The 25,405-nt window shown below is 40.9% G+C and overlaps 1 protein-coding gene across 1 annotated transcript in view; it reads left to right on the plus strand.

Moving 5' to 3' along the window:
* Positions 1-25,405, plus strand: part of IMPG1 (interphotoreceptor matrix proteoglycan 1) — a 391,168-nt gene that overhangs the window by 94,878 nt on the left and 270,885 nt on the right. The window contains exons 4-7 of the mRNA XM_083177174.1: positions 1,777-1,805; positions 6,678-6,748; positions 11,345-11,433; positions 18,025-18,174. Coding sequence (XP_083033300.1) covers positions 1,777-1,805; positions 6,678-6,748; positions 11,345-11,433; positions 18,025-18,174 — 339 coding nt within the window. The remainder of the gene's footprint in view (positions 1-1,776; positions 1,806-6,677; positions 6,749-11,344; positions 11,434-18,024; positions 18,175-25,405) is intronic.

The following is a 25,405-nucleotide window of genomic DNA, read 5'->3' on the forward strand; positions in this document are numbered from 1 at the left end:
TAGCAGGATGATATTGTGGTGAATGGCAGAAACAAACAGCAGATTGGTAACCTGATAAATAGCCCAGAGAGGGCAGAAAGTCAGCAAGTATGGCTAGCAGGGTGCCTGAAACAGGACATGCAACCAGGATTGCTGCTGCAGTCCCACCTGGAACATTCTTTGGTCACCCCTCTTTCAATTTACAGGAAAATTTGATTACAACACATTGTATATGTCTGTGTGTTTTCTCTGATTTTACATGTATTGCATAAGCAATTTATGTTTGATATACTAAAGTATGTGTTAGCGCTATGATACTGTATATTATAGTGTGGATTTCCCAGGGTCTGACTGACCTCACTATATAAAATATATCTTCCCTAGAAAAGAAGTGGCAACCAATATTGCCAAAAAGTTATGTATTGTACTCCATTCTAAATGTATGGTTTCACTTGAACCTGGAAGTAGCACTTAATGGTGTCGACAATATTCTTTTGCACATTAGAATGGTATGTGAAACTGGAGAGCAGTTACTGTAGTTGGAGGAAGTGACACATGTGTTGAGTGGAAAGGGGTGGTCAAGTGTATTGAAAGCAGCAATGAGGTCAAAGAGAATAAATATGGAGAAAAAATGAAAGCAAATGGCTGTAGAAGATAGGGTATTCTTTGGAGGGAGATGAAGGGATGATACTGTTTCTTTAGGAAATAAATAGGGAATGTATGAAGATGGAAAGGGATGTGAATGTCTTTGTGCAGAGGAACACCTTGACGTTAAAGTAGCATGGGGGATTAAGGAGGAGAAATTTAGGAAATAATGGGGTCAAGGTTTAGGGGAAAGGATGAGATAACAGTGCCAGACCTCAGTGACAGAATAGATATATAGATTAGATATATAGTTTGGGAAGATAAGAGTAGCAGAGGGTGCGCACTGTCTGATCTGGCAAGAGAAACTTCTTGAAAGTGTTTATTTTGCTTGTAAAGTACAGTATTTATTTTAAGAGCAGTAATGGATGGCAAATAAACTATCATACTGTATAAGGGGGTAGCTTGGACTGTTTAAAACCAGTCATCCTCTTAAGCATCATTTTTTTATAAGTCCACCTAGCTTTTTCCCTTCTGCTCCAAGGCTTTCTTGAGCTCACCATAGGACACCTGCATTACGGTTTGACAGGTGTACCACCCCAGTTAAACTCCCCACCTGCCACTGTTATTATCTGTAATTTTCTGTTAAACTACATTAGAATAGATATTGTTTCCTTTTTCCCCCCGCCCCCCTTAATACAGTATTTAGCTCAGTCACAAAATGTCTAAATACATTGCAAGGTAAACTTCAGGTTATGAAGCATTTAACTCGGTTCGTTCAAGTATATATTATTTATAGTGGACACCTTTAATAAAAGCCAAACAACTTTAAGTATTACATTGAATAATTGTGCATAAACAATAAATGCAGACTAGGCAAGTTCTTAAAGCACAGCAGGAAATGCTGACCATTTTCCTGCTCAGTAATAATATTTTTACTGCATCACTGCATTAGTCTTAAAATGATAATAATGTGCAATGTTTCAAACTGGAGCCTGTAATCAGCAACATTATTGTAATGCAGCTGCACATTTGAAATGATCAAAATCCTATTATTTTCAAAGTAATTTCAATGAAGGGTAATTTCTGTGAGTCAAGGTAAAATGAATTTGCTTTGCATAAAATAATACTGATGTTTGTTTTTTTGTGACCGAATCTTGTATTCAAAATTGTAATTATAATGAAGTATGACATGGATACTTTCTTCTTTACCAGAGAATTAAAGAGAAGAAAATGCCTGAAAAGTAAGTAATCTATAATAAAAAATACATTAAAAAAAACATTAACATTATCTGCATGAAGTATAAGATAAAAGGTTTCTGGTAGGCTTGTTTGCACCATAACATTTTAAAACACAGTATTGTCTCTTCTGTGTTAATAAAACTGCAATGAATCAAAAAGTTATTGTAATTGTATGTAATTTACCCATTTCTTTAGAGCAGAGTTTCACAAGCTCTGCCATTACAGCTCATGATTTAAAGAGATCCATGCTTGAGACCAGATCAATTACTGCTCCAGATGTGGGGATGCAGCACAGTCCAAATTTAAGTAGGTGTCGCACCAACTGCTAGTGAGTCCCAGTTGAATTTGGGGTGTCAGTTGGTGTTGCTCCCCTATTTAAATTTTGAACTGCTCTGGAGCTGCCAATGGACTAGATGGTTAAATCAAATAGACTAATGCTGCTTTGCTACTGCCAAACCTGCTCTGACCCATTTTTTTTAAACGTTTCTTTAACTGGGTCAGAGCAAGTTTAACCCCATTCACACTGCATGTTGTAAACGGTATATTACTGGTTAATTACCATTTTTGTACCTTTCAACATTGCACCCGTTGTGAAAGGTACATGGTAATTACCATAATATATACCATGCAGTAGGCAGCACCAAGTAACACTCCCTTCCTACCCTGGTACCTGGCAGCAAGGTAGGCAGCGGGCATGCACGGGTCACTAGGAGGCAGTGAATCCTGTTTTTTACATATGTGCATATGAATTATCTTCTCATTACATATGCGCATATGAATGAGCCGCCTGAATTGGCGGCCGCTAGTTCCCATTTGCAGCAGGGGCCCCGCCGATGAAACCCTTCCTCCACCTGAGCACAGACTGCGCTGCCCGGATCCCCAGGATTTCTGCCAGGTACCAGGGGAGGGGGGGATGGGGGTAACCAGCTGCAAGGTACCAGGGGAGGGGGGCAGGACAGGTACAAGGGAAGGGGGGAGACCAGTCAAGTATTAATTATGACTATTTTTCTTAACCACTTTTTTTTAACTAAGAAATCTATGCAGTTTCATACATTCAATGGCCTCTGGATAAGAGAACACGTTATTTTATAACTGCAAGTTTCATATCCATAATTATTAAAACTGTTTAACACTAAACATGATTATCAGTGGCGATGATCATCTACAAACTGCAGAACCTATGTACAAATCATCCTGTATGTCTTCTCAGTACATACTGTATATTTTGTAATGCTACAATTCCATCATTGATATACATATGCATAAATGTTTGACGTGCCTTTTTGCAGGTCTGTGGTTTTAGAGAATTACATAGGTATGTAAGAGTAGAAATGTCTATTTACAGGCCTTCTTATACATTGGAGCCACTCTTTTTGTTAGCACTATACTTACTCATTATACTGGCAACACTGTCACTTACCAGCCCCGCATTGCATTAACTTGAGCTCTTGTTTAAACATATTGTTGCCTTTCTCAAAAAACGTCAGACAGTTGGATATTTGAGCACAGTATTACCGGATCTGGGACTTGTGCAAGTTCTTAGCATTGGCCAGATTCTTATTAGGAGACATGGAAACTTTCTCTGGAGTTTTCTTTTAAGCAACAACAATGAAAATGTTATACATTGATAACTAGAAGCAATGCAAGGAGTTACAGATAGAAACACAGCCATTTCCAATCTTAAGTATAAGCGGAAGCAATCAAATCTTATAAATTAGTGGCATAGCTCAGTGTGCCAGAGCTTTTCTTTAAAAAAATATTGTTTTATTTGCACTGGTTTATGTGTTCATACTAATGCATTTAATAAATGCTATCTATACAACTTGCCTATATGGCACAAATAATGTTGCAGTAAAAGGAATCAGCAAGATATGGTAAACTCTGCCTTCCACTTCAAAAAAAATTGAGCAACCTTCACGAGATTACAGAAATCCTGAAAACATGTTGTTGAGGTTTGATGAGAACTGGAGTTGGGAAACACCAGACTAGTGCACGTCGTAACAGGTTCCAGTTATCATTCTGTTTTTAGCTGTCTTGCCATCTACTTTACTAGAACTTCTTAGGATCCCACTGCAAAGTTTTCTTCTTCAAAACACACCCGGTATCTCAGAACAATATAAAGTATTACATATTACAGTTCTGTATCATTAGAGCACATTACAGTGATCCCTTGGGGCAGCTGGGGAATATTAATTGGTCACAACTGCTGCTGCTCAGTTGGGCTAAAATAAAAGCCAATAAAAATGGTGCTCTGAAAAAGTTGTTGAGGCATTCATTAGAAAATAAGGCTTGTGGCTTGTAAGAGGAAAGGTGCCCATACACGGTCCGTTTAACGGATCCGTTCGGAACTTAAATAGTACGCATCGCATGCCTTGTGCATGCAGTGTGCATGCAGTGTGCATGCAATGCGATGCGATGAACAGCTAGTACAAAAAGTATGTGCAGCACATACTTTTTGTACCGTACGATGAGATACGCGGGAGCACGCATCTCATAGTACAGAACGGACGGTCCGGGAACGGACCATCTATGGTTAGCTGAAGAGACACAAAATGTGACCCATTGGATGTGTGATTTTGAAACTGAGAATATTAGAGGTCTGTTAGTTCATTTCTGACTTATTTATCAATGCACCTTTTAACAAAAAAAACCCCAAGTAAAGTAAAGTAAATTATACAAGAACAGAGAGTTGTGTATTTGAGATAATACCTTTATGAATTTAGTATTCTGTTGAAGGAATGGTATTAATGCATTTCTTAGCAGATGTTGTATGTTTTCATGACCTGAACAAGGTTGATTATGTTTGAAATGATTCCTCTCTGTTACAGTATTTGCAATATGCATAAAGTGGGATTTCTAAAGCCCTGACAGAATTTTCCCCTATGGAATATAAATATCCTCCAATGTAACATTACTAAACCATCATTATTTAGAAAGCAAAATAGAAGAATTTGTGAGTAAGAGAGTGGAAGACATTTCTGAGTATTTACCATTTTTTAGGTAAATCTTCTGTTTTGTTAATGAATTTCTCATAAAGACAGATTATTGCCTTTAAAAGATCAAATACGCATTTTGACCGTTGTCAGCAGCAAACTAATAAATTACAGGGATTGGAGGGTGGTTATCTGCACACGAGTATATTGTGCAGAGTTAACTGTTGCGCTTATCGGGAGACCGGTCCGCTCTGTTGGTTAACATGAGCAAACAATTGGATAGTGCTCGGCTCATTTGTGGTTGTGTTTGAATAATGATGAACAATGCGGTGTAATGGGTAAAACATGGTTTACTTAATAAAAGAATACACAATCTTGCAGAAATGATACAATGCAGGGGTACGATTTGGTTGTACAATTTGATTGGGTACAATTAATATTTAAATTGTTCACCCAAATTGTACACCCTGCATTGTATAATGTATGCACAATTGTGTATTCTTTTATTTAGTAATCCTTGTTTTAACAATTACACTGCATTGTTGATTATTACTTACACACAACCACAAAGGAGCTGAGCACAGCACTATCCAATTGTTTGCTCAAAGTAATGAATTACCCTAAAATGCAGATTCAGATTTCTAGAGCAACTGCCAGATCTGTTTGTTACTATTTTCATAGCTTCTCACCTCCAGCAAAGGGCAGATGGGAAAAAAAAACAGATAATAGGTACATAATAGGTACATAAATATAATAGTAATACAAAATCTTTTTGTCAATTATATTTTTAAGATATGTGATAATGAAATTTAACTCGTATCAGATCAATAATTATCTTACTTGTTCAAGGCACACTTAGAAAGGGTCACAGACAGAGGCATCGGTTTCAGTGAGAAGGCATTATGCCAGTGGTTCTCAAACTTGGTCCTGAGGGCCCACACATGTCATGTTTTCTAGGTCATCTAGCAGGCGCACTGTTTATCAATAATTATCACATTTAAAAAAAATCTACAGGAGACCTGGAAAACTGTGTGGGGTCCTGAAGACCTTGTATTTTTCAGAGTAATATATTGCTATGGCTACTTTGTCCAATGTATAAAATAGATTCCACAACTTAAAAATTCCACGTGTAACTAATCCTAATGTCCACTCAGTAATCAGTAATTTAGTAGAAAAATATTTAATTTTTTAATTATGTGAAAGGGGTTGTTCGAATAGTGTCAGAGGCTGGACTATGACTTCATAAGGTACCTTTAACCATGGGGTATATTCAATTAGTGTCAGATCCATTCTGACAGTCTTTTGTCAGAATGGATCCGACACTATCCAATGCAGCAGCCAAATCCAACTGACGGATTTGGCCGCTGATTGATACTCACCCGGGAGGCAAAGGGACCAGGTGAGAACTTCAGAGGCAGTTGATAGGGAGCCAGGACATTTGCGGCAAAATGTGTGAGTGGCACGGTAGGTGAGTGAGGGTGTAGGAGAATGGCAGATGGTGCCGGTGTGCTGCTGCTGCTCACCTGATGCTGTCCTCCCTACCTCAATCCGACTTTTAAAGTTGGATTGAGATGGTTAAAAAATGGGGTCAAAACCTGTAAGATTTGGCCGCGTTTCCCTCAAAAGCAGATGGATTAGCGACTATTCCGCCAATCCACCTGGTCTCCGACAGGTCGGAACATTCTGACCTGTCGGAAAAAAAAAACATGCAGAATTGAATAGGTCGAAACCCCTACCGAACTATTCTAGTTGTAAACTGCCGTCTTTTTTACAAGATGGCAGTTCCAACTGGAATTGAAAATACCCCCATGTCTCATAATCAACATTAAGAAATTACTTGCTAAAATTCTGGTTTTAATGATCTTAACAGGATAGCTAAAAAAATTGGAGACACCATTGGTTATTTTCCTCTACTGACTGACATTGCTCTTTATTATCTAGGACACATGAGATTTCTGCTGAAGTCACTTTGTCTCCAGTAATTATTGAGGAACCTCCAGTGACTACTACTGGTAAGTTACTGTACTTTTCACAGTTTACCAATTTTCATGATTATACAACTGCTAATTACTGTACTAATAGAATTCTAAACTTAGCCCCCAAAACTGACAACTTCAAATATGTTTTATCCTCTTGAAAATCTGCAGAATAACTCAAAATCAGTGGTTTTAGATCATGTATATCATTTAACATGTATACATTTAAAGTAATAGAGTCAAAGATAAATACATTTGTTGTAGGACTTCTTCAAGTATATATCAGTGGTTTGACAACATTCAAATTGACTCCCACATTGTAAACTGATTTTGTCACAGTAGTCTCATGCAATATTTTATGTTGTTCCCTACATCTAAAGCTGTCCATGAAGTCTTATCTTTTGGTTTTAATTGTTTTGGTTTTTTTGTACTAATTTCATCATTGTATTTTGGTTTTGCAAAACGGTTTCAATTCGGAATTTGGATTTTTGGATCTTGGGATTTGAATTTCTTCAAAATGAATACAAAAAAATGTAAAATCATTTAATCCAAAACCCTAAATTCAGTTTGAAAATTCTGAATTTTGAGGAACTGTGACTCCTTTTGGTTCAGATTTCTTGAGAAAATCCAAACAAGGACTCGGTTTGGTTCAGAGTTGCAAAATATTGGTGGGTTCAGGTTTCTGTAGAAACAAACAGTACTTTGTGCTCATCTGATCTATTTGCATAATAGTAAGTTGTTACACTATGGACCATATTCTAATTGATTCGGTCCTCTGTGTGTTTGCACGGTTCTTGGGCATTCTCCTGGGAATGAGGCAATGACATGGGTGCGGGGGGTGGGCAGCTGATGTTAGTGGATATCAGCTGCCTGCATTGTCCTTGCACAGGGCGCCCGAAGTTTAGAGTCACCATATAGGTGTCTCCAAACTGCAAGTGCTGGAGAAATCTCCCCGTCTGCGAATGGATGATTATGTAAATTACCCTTTGCAGGTGTGAGAGGGGGCGGCAATCAGAATAAGGTCCTATGTGTGTTGCTCTTATGCAATTTTTATATGGAATTTAGAGTATTTGGCCAATTTTGGATACCTCTACAACTCTGTATGACACCTTGGTGGGTGATAACTACATGAAATAAGTTACTTAAGCATTACAACTTTAGAGGGGGGAGTTTAGAGGAAAGGGAACTGTTTTATAGCAGAAAGGACAGGTGCCACATTTACGTTGAGGCTGAAAAGATCTCTTCTGGCAAGAAATATGGTGCGCCAGCTGTCAAGACCAGTACTTTTATTTATGAATTTCAAGCAAAAGAAAATGTACTGCAATGAACACAACTTCTGTTGCTTTATATGTCTATAGAGAACATGCTGTCTTTAGAAAATACAGTGCATCCGGAAAGTATTCACAGCGCTTCACTTTTTCCACATTTTGTTATATTACAGCCTTATTCCAAAATGGAATAAATTTATTTTTTCACTTTAAAAATCTACACCCAATACCCCATATTGATAATGTGAAAAAAGTTTTTTGGAGATTTTTGCTAATTTAATAAAAATAAAAAAACGAATAAATCACATGTACATAAGTATTCACAGCCTGTGCTTAATACTTGATTGATTGGGTTTTTGGTCACCTCCCTTCACCCCCAATTTCTCAGTTTAGACAGCAAGCCTGCTCTAGGAAGAGTTTAGGTGGTTCCAAACTTCTTCCATTTATGGATGATGAAGGCCATTGTGCTCATTGGAACCTTCAAAGCAGCAGATATTTTTCTGTACTATTCCCCAGATTTGTGCCTCAAGACAACCCTATCTCGGTGATCTACAGAAAATTCCATGGACTTCATGCTTGGTTTGTGCTCTGACATGCACTGTCAAGTGTGGGACCTTATATAGATATGTGTGTGCCTTTCCAAATCATTTCCAATCAACTGAATTTACCACAGGTGGACTCCAATTAAGATGTAGGAAAAAGATGGAAACAGGATGTACAGTACATGAGCTCAAATTTGGGCATCATGGCAAATGCTGTGAATACTTATATACATGTGATTTTTTTAGTTGTATTTTTAATATATTTGCAGAAACCTCCCCAAAAAACTTTTTTCATGTTGTCATTATGAGATATTGTGTGTAGAATTTAGAAAAATGTTTTTTTCTATTTTGGAATAAGGCTGTAGCATAACAAAATGTGGGAAAAGTGAAACGCTGTGAATAGTTTCCGGTTGCACTGTATTGTAATGCATCACACAAATACTCCTTTAAGTAACTTTAAGCTAGCAGTGTTTTTGGTACTTGTTTCCTAGCACGGCCACAAATCAATTTACCCGCGATGACCCCGATTTCCCATAGGAAACAATGTTAAATGGGTCAATTTACCCAAATCATCATAGGGAAGAATGGTAAATGGGCCAGAAAGCCTAAAAAACACCCCTGACCAGTGAAATGTCCCCCCAAAAGTAGTTCACGCCACCCCGCGATGAACGTGAACCCGAAGCGTGGCGAGCGCAGCGAGTCCGCGTCCTCCGACCTTTTCATACCCCTACTATCCACTAGGGCGTGGAGTGAGAATAGAATAGTGTGGCGAGCGCAGCGAGCCACCGAGCCCGAAGCGTGGCGAGCGCAGCGAGCCCCGCGAGGGGACGCGGATACCTTCACAGGTAAACGCGTCCCTTCGCGGGCTTCACAGGTATCCGCGTGCGCTCGCCACGCTTCGGGCTCGGTGGCACGCTGCGCTCGCCACACTATTCTATTCTCACTCCACGCCCTAGTGGATAGTAGGGGTATGAAAAGGTCGGAGGACGCGTACCGCCCCCCCTCGTGGTCTCGCTGCGCTCGCCACGCTTCGGGTTCACGTTGATCACGTCGTGGCGTAAACTACTTTTGGGGGGACATTTCAATGTTCAGGGGTGTTTTTGGCCCATTTACCATTGTTCCTATGGTAATTTGGGTAAATTGAGCCATTTAACATTGTTTCCTATGGGAAATCGTGGTCATCGCGGGTAAATTGAGGCAATTAACATTGTTCTCTCTGGCCCCGATTTTACCCCCGATGACCGCGATTATGATCGTTGTGGCCGTGCTAGGAAACAAGTACCGTGTTTTTTAATACATATTACTTTGTCAATGTCATGAACCCCGGTTCTCGCACTGCTCGCATGCGCCCCTTACCGGCACGCTGGGGTAGTGTCCTCCGTAGGTCGGCTGCCGGCACAGTCGGCAATCCCTGGCGTGATGTCTTTTGTTTCCAAGTCACCCCTGCATCACTGTGAGCTCCAGGTGTATTCCCTGATCAAGCTGCGGGTCACATGATCCAGGTAAGCTCCAACTTACTTCTTGGTCTGTGTGCTGCTGCTGCGGCTGATTCCATCACCTGCGTCTGATTCCCTAATCACCTGGAGGGATAAAAACCCAGCTCACAGTCTCCTCCTTGTCTTGAACAACTCGTCAGTTTACCTGTGAGTTCTCCAGCGTTAAGCTCCTGTCAAGACTCCCCACGTGCTCCAGAGGTCCGGTTTCCTGAGTCCGCTGTCACCTGTGTTACTCCCAGCGCCCTGGTCATTCCACTCCTGCCAGAAGTCTCCACGTGTTTCCATCTGCCGTGTGATCCTGTCTTCTCGTGCAGTCCAGGTTACTTACTCAGTGTCCGGTTATCCGTGGGTTCCGTGCCCGTCTCCCCTCGGCTCTCAAGCCGCTCCAGCGATCCCCAGTGATCTCCAGTATCGGCTCCCTAGCCGCTCCAGCGATCCCCAGTGATCTCAAGTATCGGCTCCCTAGCCGCTCCAGTGTTTCTCAGTGTCTCCAGCGTCTCCCTGTGTTACCTCCGTGTCATTCCCGGCTTCCAGGCCGCATCTCACATTCCTCAAGTACCCTCCGTGTTGCTGTATAGCATTCAGTGCCATCGATCACCATCGATGGTTTAAGTACCCCATTAAAGACTCTTGTTGTCCAAACTCTGCTAAAGCCACAGGGGAACCTGGGCAGAGGGCCGCGACCTGGTCGGCAGTTGCAGCGAAGTCCATATCCCCTTGCGGGGGTCCCTGGTGAATACCACTGTTGGCTTAGACCCCGCGCCTCTGCTTTAGGTCTCAGCCAATCCTCTGTGTCCCCGGCAGATCATCTCCCTCCAGCCTCCGTGCATGAGCTCCAGCTACCTCAAGCCTCCTCGCTTCCAGTTCCCTGCGCACTCCACTGGCGCACCCAGGTCAGTGCCGGGAACACAGACAGTCCAGGCCGTGACAGTCAAGATTAGTGCAGCTAGAAATTCTACCAGCAGCACAATAAGTGATGATCCCAATGATGGTTATGCAAATAGTGAATGGAAATAGATTACCTTTGAGAATTTTGTAAATTCTAATCATGGAAAAGACTGAACAAAGTGTAGCAATGTTCTTTTGCACAGATAACATTACAAAATAACTATAAAGGAGAAAATCCCAGGCAGAGATCATTGAACAGCTTGGGGATATACACATAAAATAATGCAATACAAAGGATGCTCTGGTCATATAATAATAATAAAAAGGGCAAAAGAAACTTGAAAGACATAATTTTTAATATAGTTTTATTACATTTCTTAAAGTTTCCAAGGTTGCAAGTAATATTCTGCAACTGACTTAATTTTTTTTACCTGACAGGTCTTCCTAATTCTGTATCAGCATCCCCTGTTACTTCAAATGATACTCCCCTCAATGAAATCATCAATGACACCAAGCATCTTTTAAAGGTACTGTATATAATTTAGTTTTCACTAAGATGTATAAGTGTAACCTAATATTTAACGAAGAGTAGTTTACAGATGTATGCTAATACTTCTCATCATTATAGTTGGACTAAATAGTGAAAACAAAGTGTGTGTGACTGAAAGTTTGCGCTGTAGCGGCTTTGAGTGATCAGGGGACTCAGAGGACTAACACCAGTAGTCCTGGACAGAAATAGAAAGGTGTGGTTATGAGTCACCCAAAGGTTCAAAGCGCTATAATAAAAATAAAATGTGACAAAAGTGAAGTGAACTAAAGAATATGGAGAAATGTACTTCCCCTTTTATGTATCCATATCATCCTAAAACGTATAGATACCTGGGATCTTGGAAGTTTCTCAAAGAAATAAAGTTCAACAGTCCAGTATCCAGAAGGTATTTCCAATGGGGGGGAAATATAAAGAGACAACAATGTATCAGAAATATAAATACACTGTTAATCTTGCTAGTGTTCTATTTCTTTTTTGACTGTAGATCAAATGGCGTACCCCACTCACACGTATATGATTAGATTAAAACATTTAAAGGTTTCTTTTCCATGTATTAGTCATCAAAGACTTGACAGGCGTACCTCTACTCACATGCATACATGATGTTATAAGCATATACGTGTGAGTGGGGTACGCCATTTGATCTACAGCCAAAAAAGAAATAGAACACTAGCAAGATTAACAGTGTATTTTTATTTCTGATACAGTGTTGTCTCTTTATATTTCCCCCCCCATTGGAAATACCTTCTGGATACTGGACTGTTGAACTTTATTTCTTTGAGAAACTTTTAAGATCCCGGATAACGTTTTAGGATGATATGGATACACAAAAGGGGAAGTACATTTCTCCATATACTTTAGTTCACTTCACTTTTGTCACATTTTATTTTTTATTATAGCTCTTTGAACCTTCAGGTGACTCATAACCACACCTTTCTATTATAGTTGGACTGATTGGATTGATTTATTAAATAAAGATAGTAATAAAAAAAATCTAGACTATGCATTATCAATTATTTAAAAGCAATTATAGAAATATTCAAATACTAACAGCAATTACAGTCAGTAAATGTGCATGGTTTTTCAAAGGCTGGCTTAGAAATTATCATATGGTACTGTAACATATGGGGTGACATAGGGTCTAATTCAGGGGTGGACAATAAGTGGCCCTCCAGCTGTTGAGGAACTACACATCCCAGAATGCCTTGCCTTAGTTTTCCTATTTTGACAATCCTGCAAATGATGCAAGGCATACTGGGATATGTAGTTCCGCAACATCTGGAGGGCCACTTATTGCCCAGCCCTGGTCTAATTCATAGTTGTAGGCAAATCTGATAGTTTGTGCGGGATACGGTCATTGGGTCACCATCATGATGGTCGACAAGCATTAGGTTGCCACCATTAGGTCGACATGCATTTAGGTCAACATGACTTAATGTCGACATGCAGGAAGGTTGATATGACTTACTGTCACTAGGTCAACAAGGTCATTAGATTGACCTGGGTAAGGTCCACAGGTTCATTAGGTCGATAGGTTTGTTTTTTTACAGTTTTTTTGAGCCAAAATGTGCCGACAGGTGATATTCATGCCCTAGCATCCACTAGGGCAAGGTGGGAGAATAAAATAGTGTGCCGAGCGTAGCGAGGCAATGTGCCAGAAGCATGGTGAGCATAGCAAGCCATGCGAGGGGACGTGGTGGTACGTTTCGGGGTCCTGTGCTGACAGGCGGTATTTCATGCCCTACCATCCATTAGGGTGTGGTGGGAGAATAAAACAGTGTGCCGAGTGCAGCGAGGAACCGCGCCCGAAGCATGTCGAGCGTAGCGAGCACAACATGTGCCCACAGGTGGTATTTCATGCCCTACCATCCACTAGGGCTTTGTGGGAGAACAAATTAGTATGCCCAGCATATCGAGGCACCATGCCCGAAACATGCTAGGGGATGCGGTGTTACGTTTTAGTGTTTATGTTGACTGTGTTGACATTCCGGTTAAAAGAAAAATCATGTTGACGGTTTCAATGTCGATCTTACCGATGTCGACCTAATAACCCTGTCGACCTTACCCATGTCGACCTAATGACCTCGTTGACCTAAAGTGATGTCGACCTTTCTGCATGTCGACCTTAACTCGTGTCAACCTAAATGCATGTCGACCTAATGGTGTCAACCTAATGCTTGTCGACCATAATGCTGGTGACCTAATGATACATACCCATTTGTGCACATTGATTGTGAATGCATTGCACATGTGTGTGGGTGGCCTAATAAATACAGCATTATTTGGGCACCATTTGTGGTCATTTGTTGTTTTATTGTTTTACTTCATATTTAAATGTATCTTAGGTTAAAAAAAATGAAATATCTTTTATTATGCACATCTCAAGATAGCAGCATATGCTGGGCTTTTGCCTCTAACATACGCAATTGACTCAGTACTGAAGAATGTGAGAACCCATAAAAATCTTATCACTGTCATACAGGCTGCACCCAGGGTGAAATTTTAAATGATATAACATTTAATTTTATCTTATACAATGATACAATGTAAGTATAGGTAAATGTTCTTCTGAAAGAAAAGCATTCTAGAAAATGACAATATGGGTTTATAATTTAAAATTTCTATGTTCAGATTCAATAAAAATCAGGTCCCTAGAGATCATAATCTTGCAGTATTTTTATAATGTGCAATGTTAATTATAGAGTTATTCAGGGTTACCTCTATAATATACAACAAAGAAAAAACATATTACAGGCTGTGGTAGGTAAAAATAATATTAACAGAGTATTACACGTAAACATTCAGCCATGATTTTGAATAGGAAAAATAATGTATCCAATAAAAAAAACATATAGCCATAAAAAAACTGTCACCCCATGACCCTATAAGCAGTAAACCACTGATATAGTGTTACATTATCGCAGTTATTCACATTTACAGATAAAGCATATTGTTTAATAAAAGGTACTGAATTTATACAGTATTTCTCAAATATAGGATGGAGCAAACACTGTTGATACAAATAAATAGTAGCTAATTGATGTTGATGTGCTGAACTGAATCAGCAGCAGTTATAAATGGACACAGAACTTAGTCTGGTTACACACCCAGGGTTGGTCCAATACGATGTTACGGTATATCATATCTGCTGTATGATGGAAAGCTATATCATTAGTGGTTTAATTAGAACATGTGACCTGACAATCAAACAGTGTTATACAGTAGGTGTAAGTACAATACAATAGTAATTGAGATCCATCATAAATCGCAATATTGGCCAATATATTGTATAGTGCAGTGGTTCTCAACCTCGGTCCTCAAAGACCCCTAACAGTGCACGTTTTCCAGGTCATCTGGCAGGAGCACAGTTACACTCATTACTCACTGACACATATTTAAAGATCACAGGTGGAGCTAATAATTTCACCTGTTATTCTGTGTGGAGACCTGAAAAAACTTGCACTGTTGGGGGTCCTTGAGGACCAAGGTTGAGAACCACTGGTATAGTGCATGCCCAGTTTTTGTCTCAAGTATGAGTATACAATCTGCATCACTGAGTGTTATTGATATGTAAAGTGTAGACATATGATAAAATCCAATTGTGGGTATTGCCTGTGAGTTGGCATGGCAACAGCCCCATTTTATGGAAGCTTGAACGCAGACAAAACTGTTTGCACCTCCATAGGCAAGAGAGTGGGTAACAAGGGGTGTAAGATGCAGTATTATTGCTGGAATTTCAGTAATGCTGCAGTGGAACTCGCACTGTTCCCCCACATTTGGATTCCCCTGCGCACGTAATGTTTGTATTGAGACTTTTGTACAGTTGATTGCTTATAGTAGTTTCAGCCTTTGCTTATTTGTGATATCCAGTTAATTTAAGAAATAATATATCTGCATATGTGAATTAGTGTGATATGCAACACCATCTGTATTATTTAAATATATCAGTGGTTGAATGCTGATAGATTCAAAATGGTTATTTATTGAATACATAGGTTTTAACATTTATAATCAAATATGATTGTTTTATATTTAGTTTTTATATTCTTTTTCATATACATTTTAATTCATTTAATTAAATTAAATGGTACTTATGTAGTATCTGGGCGTCCGATTTAGAAATCGGATCGCTTCGCATCGCATCGCATGCGACCAAATCGTATGCGATGCGATGGTCAAGATTTTTCCATAGGATTCAATGTTAAAATGGTCTGAGTCCAATTTAACATAGAATTCAATGGGAAAAAGGGGTCCTTTTCCTTTCCCCACTATCCAAGTGGGCATGGAGTTGGATATAAACCTGTGGCGAGCGTAGCGAGCCACCGAGCCCGAAGCGTGGCGAGCGTAGCAAGCCCCGCGAGGGGACACAGAATACTTTTTAAGAAATATGCGGCCCCTCGCGGGGCTCGCTTCGCTCGCCACGCTTCGGGCTCGGTGGCTCGCTGCGCTCGCCACGCTATATAAAATCAACTCTATGCCCACTTGGATAGTGGGGAAATGAAAAGGACCTTCTTAACATTGAATCCTATGCAAAATCGCATCGAATCGCATTGCATCGCATCTGATTGTATGCCTTAAGGTAAGGCATACAATCACAAAATCGGCAGCCCAGATACTACATAAGTACCAATTAAATTTAATTAATTTAGAGCTATTTTGTTTTTCTTTTATGCTACATGTTTTTCCATATCCAAAAATCTAATATCGGTACTTGTTTCCTAGAACGGCCACAATCGTGAGTGATCGTGGCTCTTAATTAAGGGACACGATCCTCACGATCTGGCCGATTTTTTAAAATTTTTTCACTTTGATTGACAGAAATCGGGTCGATCGGTCGGTCGCGACCAATTAAAATCGGCCGCGATGCGACCGACCGATTGACCCGATTTTTCCATAGACTTCAATGTTAAAAAAAATTTTAACATTGAAATCGGGAGGATCGCGTCGGTCTTGTGCCATTATAATGGCACAAGATGAGATGGACTTGATTAAGTCCATCTCACATAGGGTAAAATGATAAAAAAGGTGAAATGGCCAAATATGACCCATTTCACATTTTTTATGTGCCCGCCATGACCCCACGATAGACGTCAACCCGAAGCGTGGCGAGCGCAGCGAGCCCGCGAGGGGCGGCGGTACGCGTCCTCCGACCTTTTCATTCCCCTACTATCCACTAGGGCGTGGAGTGAGAATATAATAGTGTGGCGAGCGCAGCGAGCCACCGAGCCCGAAGCGTGGCGAGCGCAGCGAGCCCCGCGAGGGGACGCGTATACCTGTGAAGTTAGACGCGTCCCCTCGCGGGGCTCGCTGCGCTCGCCACGCTTCGGGCTCGGTGGCTCGCTGCGCTCGCCACACTATTCTATTCTCACTCCACGCCCTAGTGGATAGTAGGGGAATGAAAAGGTCGGAGGACGCGCACCGCCGCCCCTCGCGGGCTCGCTGCGCTCGCCACGCTTCGGGTTGACGTCTATCGTGGGGTCTAGCCCAATTAGTAACATTTGGGGGGGCAATTTAAAATAATCAGGTGAAAAAAAAAAAAAAATCGGGTGAAAAATCGGTCGATCGGATCGGTCGCATCGTATGCGACCAAATCGCATGCGATGCGATCGATCCGATTTTTTATCTTACGACCACAACGATCTAAATCGTTGTGGCCGTTCTAGGAAACAAGTACCCTAATATCCAATATATTCCACGACTAAGATAGGGTCAATGTACACAGATTTTGTTTCTTGCACACATTTTTTTAATTTTATTATATTTCCTTCAGGCAATGTGTGGAAGGTTTAGTCGGAAATATAAATGCATTTTGTGTCTAGATTTGGGTCCTACATACCACATTTTGGTATGCAAATTTTCCAAAATAGGTAAAAATCCAAATATCTAAATGCTTCTTATCCCTTACATTTTGGGTATCATAGATTCGACCTGTATATATTATTCTCCTATAGATTATATAATGCTCTAACGATTTAAAGATTAAGCCCAATTTATGACATTCTGCAATGTCTTCTTATCCCCCAATAACCCTTCTTGAGTTATTTTAAATTTGCAAGATTTGCATTGAAATGGTGCATGAGCGTATCCAATACCATGCTCCATTGACATATAACAGGACCAGGGAGACAGGTGGACAGTGAGAAGCTAAGTACTAAGAGATGGCAATAGTCTCATAGCAGCCATTATGCTGATAGCACTTTTCAGAAAACAAAAGTAGTAAAGCAGTTGATATTTTCCAGAACATGCCTCTCTAATCAAATTAATCTTGTCCTTTGGAATAGAATCAAATCATCACTACACCAAAAAATTACAGCAAAGGAGAATGTTTTATATTAAAATACTACTCAAATACATTTTTCTTGTCTGTACTTTAGTATTATTTGTATTGTTGAATATGTATTTAAAGTAGTCACAAATAAGCATCCCGAACAAATAATAAAATAACCAAAAAAAAAAGTCAACATTTGTAGGTAAATTATGAAGAAGGAAGCAATGTGCTATGAGAAGAAAATTAATATGATCAAATCAGGGTTAACAGCTTTAACCAAACTTTGACTTTCACTTATAGGAAGCGGAAGTTAATAACTTGATACCGGAACAGCCAAAACAACAGACTGTAGAGTTCACGGTTGTCATCAACAACCAACAATTTACAGAAGAATTAAGTGATCCAAATTCACCTCAATACCAAGAATTAGCCACATCTTTTCAGCACCAGGTAATTTTTATTTAAACTCTACGCTTCTCTTCACTTCATCTTCTGTAACTATATTTTTTAATTCAGTGACAATGTCAATATAGTTTTGTTTAGGGGAGATTAAACCCATTTGCAGCAACAAAGACTGTGGACCTATACAGTATGTATGCTGTATGTATGCTCAAAGCTAACTCGTGGAGCTCATTTGGCCGCTGATTTGATTAGGTAGTGTCGGATCCAGTCTGAAAAATGAAGGTTGGAATGGATCCAACACTAATTAAATATATACCTATGAATTATGCAAATTGTTATTTACAGATGAAGAGAAAAATGGACGTTCCATAGGTTGGCAAAGAAAATACAGAGTTCTCTTCACAACTTTGCTCATTCCTACTTGTGAACTAAAGGGAGCTGCTATCTTTAGTTCAAACATTCACGTACAGTATACTGTTATTTGAGAGAATGCCTTCCAGCAACGGCTGATTACAAATGAGCAGACTGTGCTAGACAGTAGTTGATTTAAAAATTTCAGGTCATATGGTGAATATGATGAATATTGTGAATTTATAAATGTCACCTTTACATGTTGCAAAAGAAAACAAAAAAACACAGTTTGTCTCACATTAACGGAATGTCAATTTCTTCATTTACATTTATTGAAGTATATGTATATATATATATATATATATATATATATATATATATATATATATATATATATATATATATATATATATATATATATATATATATATATATATATATATATATACACCCACAAAGAAAAATAAGTATTTTGTTGGGTGCACTGAGAATCATATATTTTTAGTAAAATGTAACTTTTATTTATTCACATAAAAAGGTCTCTTAATCAGAAGGAGACCATGTAACCTTGTCTCAGAGTGAAATATTAAAAGATAGAACAATGTGATAAAGAAAGAAAAATGTGTAGAAATTTAAAAATGAGAAGAAAAGGATGAACATGTGTGTGTGTCAGCTTATTATGTACTTCTTGGCTTGGATTGCCTTTATTAGTAGTTGCTGCTTGCTGCTGCTATTATGTTGCAGTTAAGCAAACAATTGTGTTGCCACTAGGGTTTATAGGATTTCACGGTTAATAAAGAGGCATTGTACTATATTGCAGTGTCAATATTCCTCATGTGAGCAACGTTTATACTGTTCAGTAATATGGTGTTCTGTGGTCTTTCTCACAACAGGGTGGTAATTTTATATGTGTCTGCACTATAGAGGAGCAGGGAGGACCTTTGTAAATTAGGTTAAAGGAGATATGTCCTTTCTGTATTTATTGTCCAATCTGCATATCCCTATATCCGTATTTGAGCGGACTAACCGCCAGATCGGGTGCAGTTGGACAAAATGATTTTATTATCAGACCTCTCCTTATAGATGGGATCGACTAATATCATACAGCCTGTATATATCAATGAAGTCTCTATTGCCCAAAATTAAGCGATGTCCTCGCTGGGGTCAGGGTGGCTGTGTTGTTATATGACAGTTGTGGACAATCTAACCATTAAATGGTCCTTCTTGGTCCTAGGGTGGTTTATACTAGCACCCCTTTTGATGCTCCCCACCTCTTCTAAATCCTGGTAATAAGCGGTTTACCGCCGGGAGGTGCAGTAATGAATCTATTCAATGTTTGTTTTGTGTTTTACACACACCCAGTTCTTGGGTTATCAAATGTGCCTCAAATAGACACACAATGTTTAATATATTCTTTCACACATACATATTACATATACTGAACAGTGAATGTTAATTGTATGTCCCGCTGGGATCTTAGGGTCTGTGTGTTCATACACACTGTTCCCTCTCTCACCTCAGGAATACAGGGATCGTGACAATATTTGTACCAATACAGGATAGCGCTGTGCGCGAATTCCCGGTGAAGTAGTGTTTTGTGTCAATAACATATAATAATGATATGCAGGTACTCAGCGGTCACATATAATGTTGCGCCGCCTGTCAGTGTAAGTCCTGGGTAGCACAGCGTGCGTGCTCCCGGCACTGCTTGTCTGTACTGGTCCCGGGCAACACCATGTGTGTGTTCATGGCGGTCTCTTACTCTGCGGTCGCACAAGGTCTTGCGCCGCTACCTAATAGTGCGGGTCCCAGGTAACACTTTGAATGTGCTCCCGGCGTTACTGCACACTCGTGCCGCTGCCGGCTTCAGTTACAGAATCAGTGTATACATCTGACAATATATCAAACACTACTCATAGCTCACTTGTCTATACCCTATGTGGTGCAACTAAGCTGACTAACTACACACATATTTCATCCTAATCTGACTACCAACGACCGTTTCACTATCGCTTCCTCAAGGTATATATATAGTAGGTAGATTGTTGGTGGGGATAGATCCCCTGTTGGGGGAAACACGCTCACCACACGGCACTCCTGGGACTTGTTGTTGGTGAAAAAAGTTTACTGTAACGTTTCAGAGCCCTAAGCTCCATCGTCAGGCAAATGGTGAACGTTCACCATTTGCCACTCCATCGTCAGTCAAATGGTGAACATTCACCATTTGCCTGACGATGGAGCTTAGGGCTCTGAAACGTTGCAATAAACTTTTTCCACCAACAACAAGTCCCAGGAGTGTCGTGTGGTGAGCGTGTTTCCCCCAACAAGGGATCTATCCCCACCAACAATCTACCTATTCAGCCCCTTACAAGGGCACCCAGGCAGCTGTTTGCTGGAAAGCTGGAGTGCCGGATCACCCGGATTGCTATATATATATATATATATATATATATATATATATATATATATATATATATTCCCCTGTATCTGCTGCTTGCTAACTTGAGCTGGGCCTTCTATAGTAGCAGAACCATAAGCAAAGTGTTAATTGAAGCTTTGATGCAAGGCTTTTTATATAACAGTGATCATTGCTACTCATCAGAGTTCTTCATGAACACAGCAAGGCTTTAAACATAACATATACCATCCGTTCCTTACAGATTGCTCTTAATAAATTTCCCCCAGTGTGATATGTAAGTGAGGCCATAATGCTTATTTTGCCGGATAATGCCGGATTTTTCGGCGGTGTAAAAGGGGTATTAGTAATGAATGAAAGTGTGTGTGCTATAGTAAGAGCACAATAAAACAATTAGCAAGGAATGTTGAAAAAACAGTGCTCCCATTCACATTCATATTTATAAATCAGCAATGTAAGGCTTCAGTCCCCCTTTCTCCATTATAATAATGTTATGTTTGGAGTTTGAAGTACTTCAAGCAGAGAGTCTAAAAGCCATCTGGAATTATCTGTCCATTAACAAACCACTATTTATTATATGTAACACTCTAATTGCTGTTTCTTACCTTGACGTAAATAAGGAAGATCCTTCTGAAACCCTGCCATTTATAATGCTCTTTAATGGGATCATCAATCAATACAGGTCATTGATTTCCTTTATAGAGAAATTAAATTGGAGATCATTAAGATCCATATGTGTGAGTCTGTTTATAAAACACTGTATTGAAAATACTTCTATATCAAATAGATCTTACAAGATTAACCCCTTGGGTGATATGCACAGAAATTATCTAGGCTCAGCTGCGCTGCCGCAGGAAAATTTCCTGGCATACTACTTTGCATTAGGTGCGCGCCAGTGGTGCCTCCAGCAGAGCACCACTGGCAGACTGCCTTTAGGGGTCCCTCCCCATCACCCCCTCCCCCCCTGTCGCCTCCCTCCCCCCTCCGCTCTGGTGATCATACACCGGAGCTCCCCTCAAGCGAGGGTACACACCAGACGATATCTGCTGGTTTCACCCGCAGACAGATTTATTGCTTGATTTATTCTGCCTCTTACTAAGGCTGTGTCCTACTGGTTGTTGTGTGCTACCTAGAAGGGGTGTTCTATGCAGGACAGCTTATTGGCTATCTGCACACCACCATAATCACGACATCAGCATATGCACTACAAAGGGAATTATCCCACGCAAAAACAATAGGGCCATCTAGCCCATAACACTTGCGAGTTACACCCAGTGAGGGTACACATCAAGCAATATTGGTTACAAAATCCCCATAAATAAATCGTGTGCAGCTGTGAGGGTTCACTATTGCGGTGACCCATACGCTACACAGCTGTGACGGTTATTGGGATATATACATATACCCCCTAGCTACGGCAACGGGTGTAACCATACTCATCAGCATCGTGAGGGGGCGCTATCAAATTACTGCTCTATAACACTGGTTATTATACAACGCTACGCAGAGACAGGAAAAATTATTGATTACTAATACTGCTAACAGACCTGTCCCCTAGGCGTGCTGCAGGCTACATAGCCGACACGCAGGGAAAGACGGTATCTAAGTTAACAGCACCTTAATAAAATTGTGGAATAAGGGATTCTAGAGCTAAGGGACGCCGCATGAGCCCTATTTTAACCTGCACATGATTTCACTTGTCTTTTGTTTAATGTTATATGTAGTATTGTCATATTTTCGCAGCTACTCTTTTTAAATATATACTAATAAAAGTTGTTAATTTTAAGTGTCAAATTCATTTTGAGGTGCACCACGACCGTGACAACTCTTGCTTTCTCCTTGTACCCAATTTAACAAAGCCTAAGCACAAGATATTTTAGCGTTTTCCTGTGCACAGCTGCTACAGAGTACAGCTTTTGGGATATTGGTACCATAAGCTAACATTTTTAAATTATGTTATCCATTTGTAACATGCATCCTCTTTTTTAGACGCCTTGCCCCCAGAGAGCAAGCATTGTTAAATTCCTCTAGTAAGTTGGAGCTAAATCATGCAATATAAAAATGTTGATAAATTAGTAAATAAGCCCATTATCTTTATGCTTCAGACTGGAAAATTTCAAAATTATCCAATATGTAAAAACATATATACTGTATAGTGTGTAAGTTAACCCCTTCACGACATTTGACGTATATATACGTCATGGCCGGGAAGTACTTCCCGACACATGACGTATATATACGTCATGACTTTAAACTGTCACTGCGTCTAGAGACGCAGTGACAGAGGGACGATGTCTGCTGTCCCTGACAGCAGACATGTCCCTGCATGCCCAGGGGGGGCTGCGATGCCCCCCTCCCGTCGGCGATCGCTGTGATTGGCTGTTCAGTGTGAACAGCCATTCACAGCGTTTTCCTGTGTTACCAGCGAATCAGACGCTCGGTAACACAGGTGTCAATCACCGCCGGGCGTCAGGGGGCATGAGGGGGTCATCGGTGACGATGACACCTCACCCCACCCTCACCCCACCTGCCCCCAAGGCTGTGATTGGTCCGTGGGACCCACGGACCAATCACAGCCAAGGCGCGACATTTAAACTAACGGTGACTGCGCTGCAGACGCCATTCCGGTCTGGAATTGCGTGCAGAGCGGTCACCGTGCCTATCTGCCGTGATACTGACCTGATCCTTGCTAATACTTACCTGATCCTTGCAAATACCTTACCTGATCACTTGATCACTGCTTGTAGCGTGCTGGACGCTTCCTTGATCTGACTTCCTGAGACTTCCTGCTGCTGCTGCAGTGTGATAGAGAGATAGAGAGATAGAGAGAGAGATAGAGAGAGATAGAGAGATAGTGACAGAGAGAGCTATATTTTGTGTCTGCTACCCCCCCTTTTTGGGGGTGCAGGTTTTTTTTATATATAAATAACTGTCAGTGCTGCTGCTGCAGTGTCATAGAGTGATAGATAGTGATAGATAGTGATAGATAGTGATAGATAGTGAGAGATAGTGAGAGATAGAGAGATTTGTGTCTGCTACCCCCCCTTTTTGGGGGTGCAGGTTTTTTTTTATATATATAACTGTCAGTGCTGCTGCTGCAGTGTCATAGAGTGATAGATAGTGATAGATAGTGAGAGATAGAGAGATAGAGAGAGATAGTGACAGAGAGTGATAGAGAGTGTATATTTTGTGTCTGCTACCCCCGCCTTTTGTGCTGATCACTATATCTGAGGTGATCAGCAACTTTTTGGGGGCGCAGAGGTTTTTTTTTTATATATACCTGTCAGTTGCTGCCAGTTGCACTGTCAGTTGCACCAAAGGTTGTGCACCTGCTGCCCCTCACTGGTAATCAGTGTCGCATCACTGATCACCTTTTTTTTTTTTTGTGGGTGCTGTGTGGTCTTTTTGTAATTTTTTTTTTTACACACACTGTGATTTTGTGGGTGTCCTGTGGCCACTGTGCGCTGATCAGTGACGTACATCACTGATCAGCTTTTTCGGCACAGGGTTGATCTATTTTTTTTTTTTTTTGATCAAATTCCTGTTGCCTTTGAGCGCTGTTCAGTGACGGACGTTACTGACCAACATCTGTGCTCAATTTTTGGCGCAGGACCTTTTTTTTTGTTTTTTTAACCCCTTCAATTTTTTTTTTTTAACCCCTTCAATTTTTTTTTTTTTTAACCCCTTCAATTTTTTTTTTTTGTATAAAGTATTTGGTACTCTTTACCTAGAACGGCGCCAGCGATTGAAATCGCGGTCGTCGTGGGTAAAAATCGCGGTCATCGCGGTAATCGCGGGCATCGCGGGTAAATCGGGATGGCCGCGATGCCCGCGATTACCGCGATGACCGCGATTTTCCCATAGGGAACAATGTTAAAAAGCCTGATTGACCGCGATTTTACACTTAAATGCCTCAATGGACCCGATTTGGGCATAGAAATCAATGTAAAATGGGCCACACAGCCCAAATAGGGCCAATTAACCGTTAAATGTCCCCCCCAATTTTTAATGCCACCCCACGATCCACGCCAACCCGAAGCGTGGCGAGCGCAGCGAGCCCGCGAGGGGCGGCGGTACGCGTCCTCCGACCTTTTCATGCCCTACTATCCACTAGGGCGTGGTGTGAGAATATAATAGTGTGGCGAGCGCAGCGAGCCACCGAGCCCGAAGCGTGGCGAGCGGCCGCGGATACCTTCACAGGTAGACGCGTCCCCTCGCGGGCTTCACAGGTGTCCGCGTCGCCACGGACACCTGTGAAGCCCGCGAGGGGACGCGCATAACTGTGAAGGTATCCGCGTCCCCTCGCGGGGCTCGCTGCGCTCGCCACGCTTCGGGCTCGGTGGCTCGTAGGGCATGAAAAGGTCGGAGGACGCGTACCGCCGCCCCACGCGGGCTCGCTGCGCTCGCCACGCTTCGGGTTGACGTGGATCGTGGGGTGGCGTTAAAAATTTGGGGGGACATTTAAGGGTTAATGGGCTCTGTGGCCCATTTAATATTGATTCCTATGGCCAA

Source organism: Crinia signifera, chromosome 3 (assembly GCF_055691185.1).
Source record: "Crinia signifera chromosome 3, ASM5569118v1, whole genome shotgun sequence".
Classification (NCBI taxonomy): domain Eukaryota; kingdom Metazoa; phylum Chordata; class Amphibia; order Anura; family Myobatrachidae; genus Crinia; species Crinia signifera.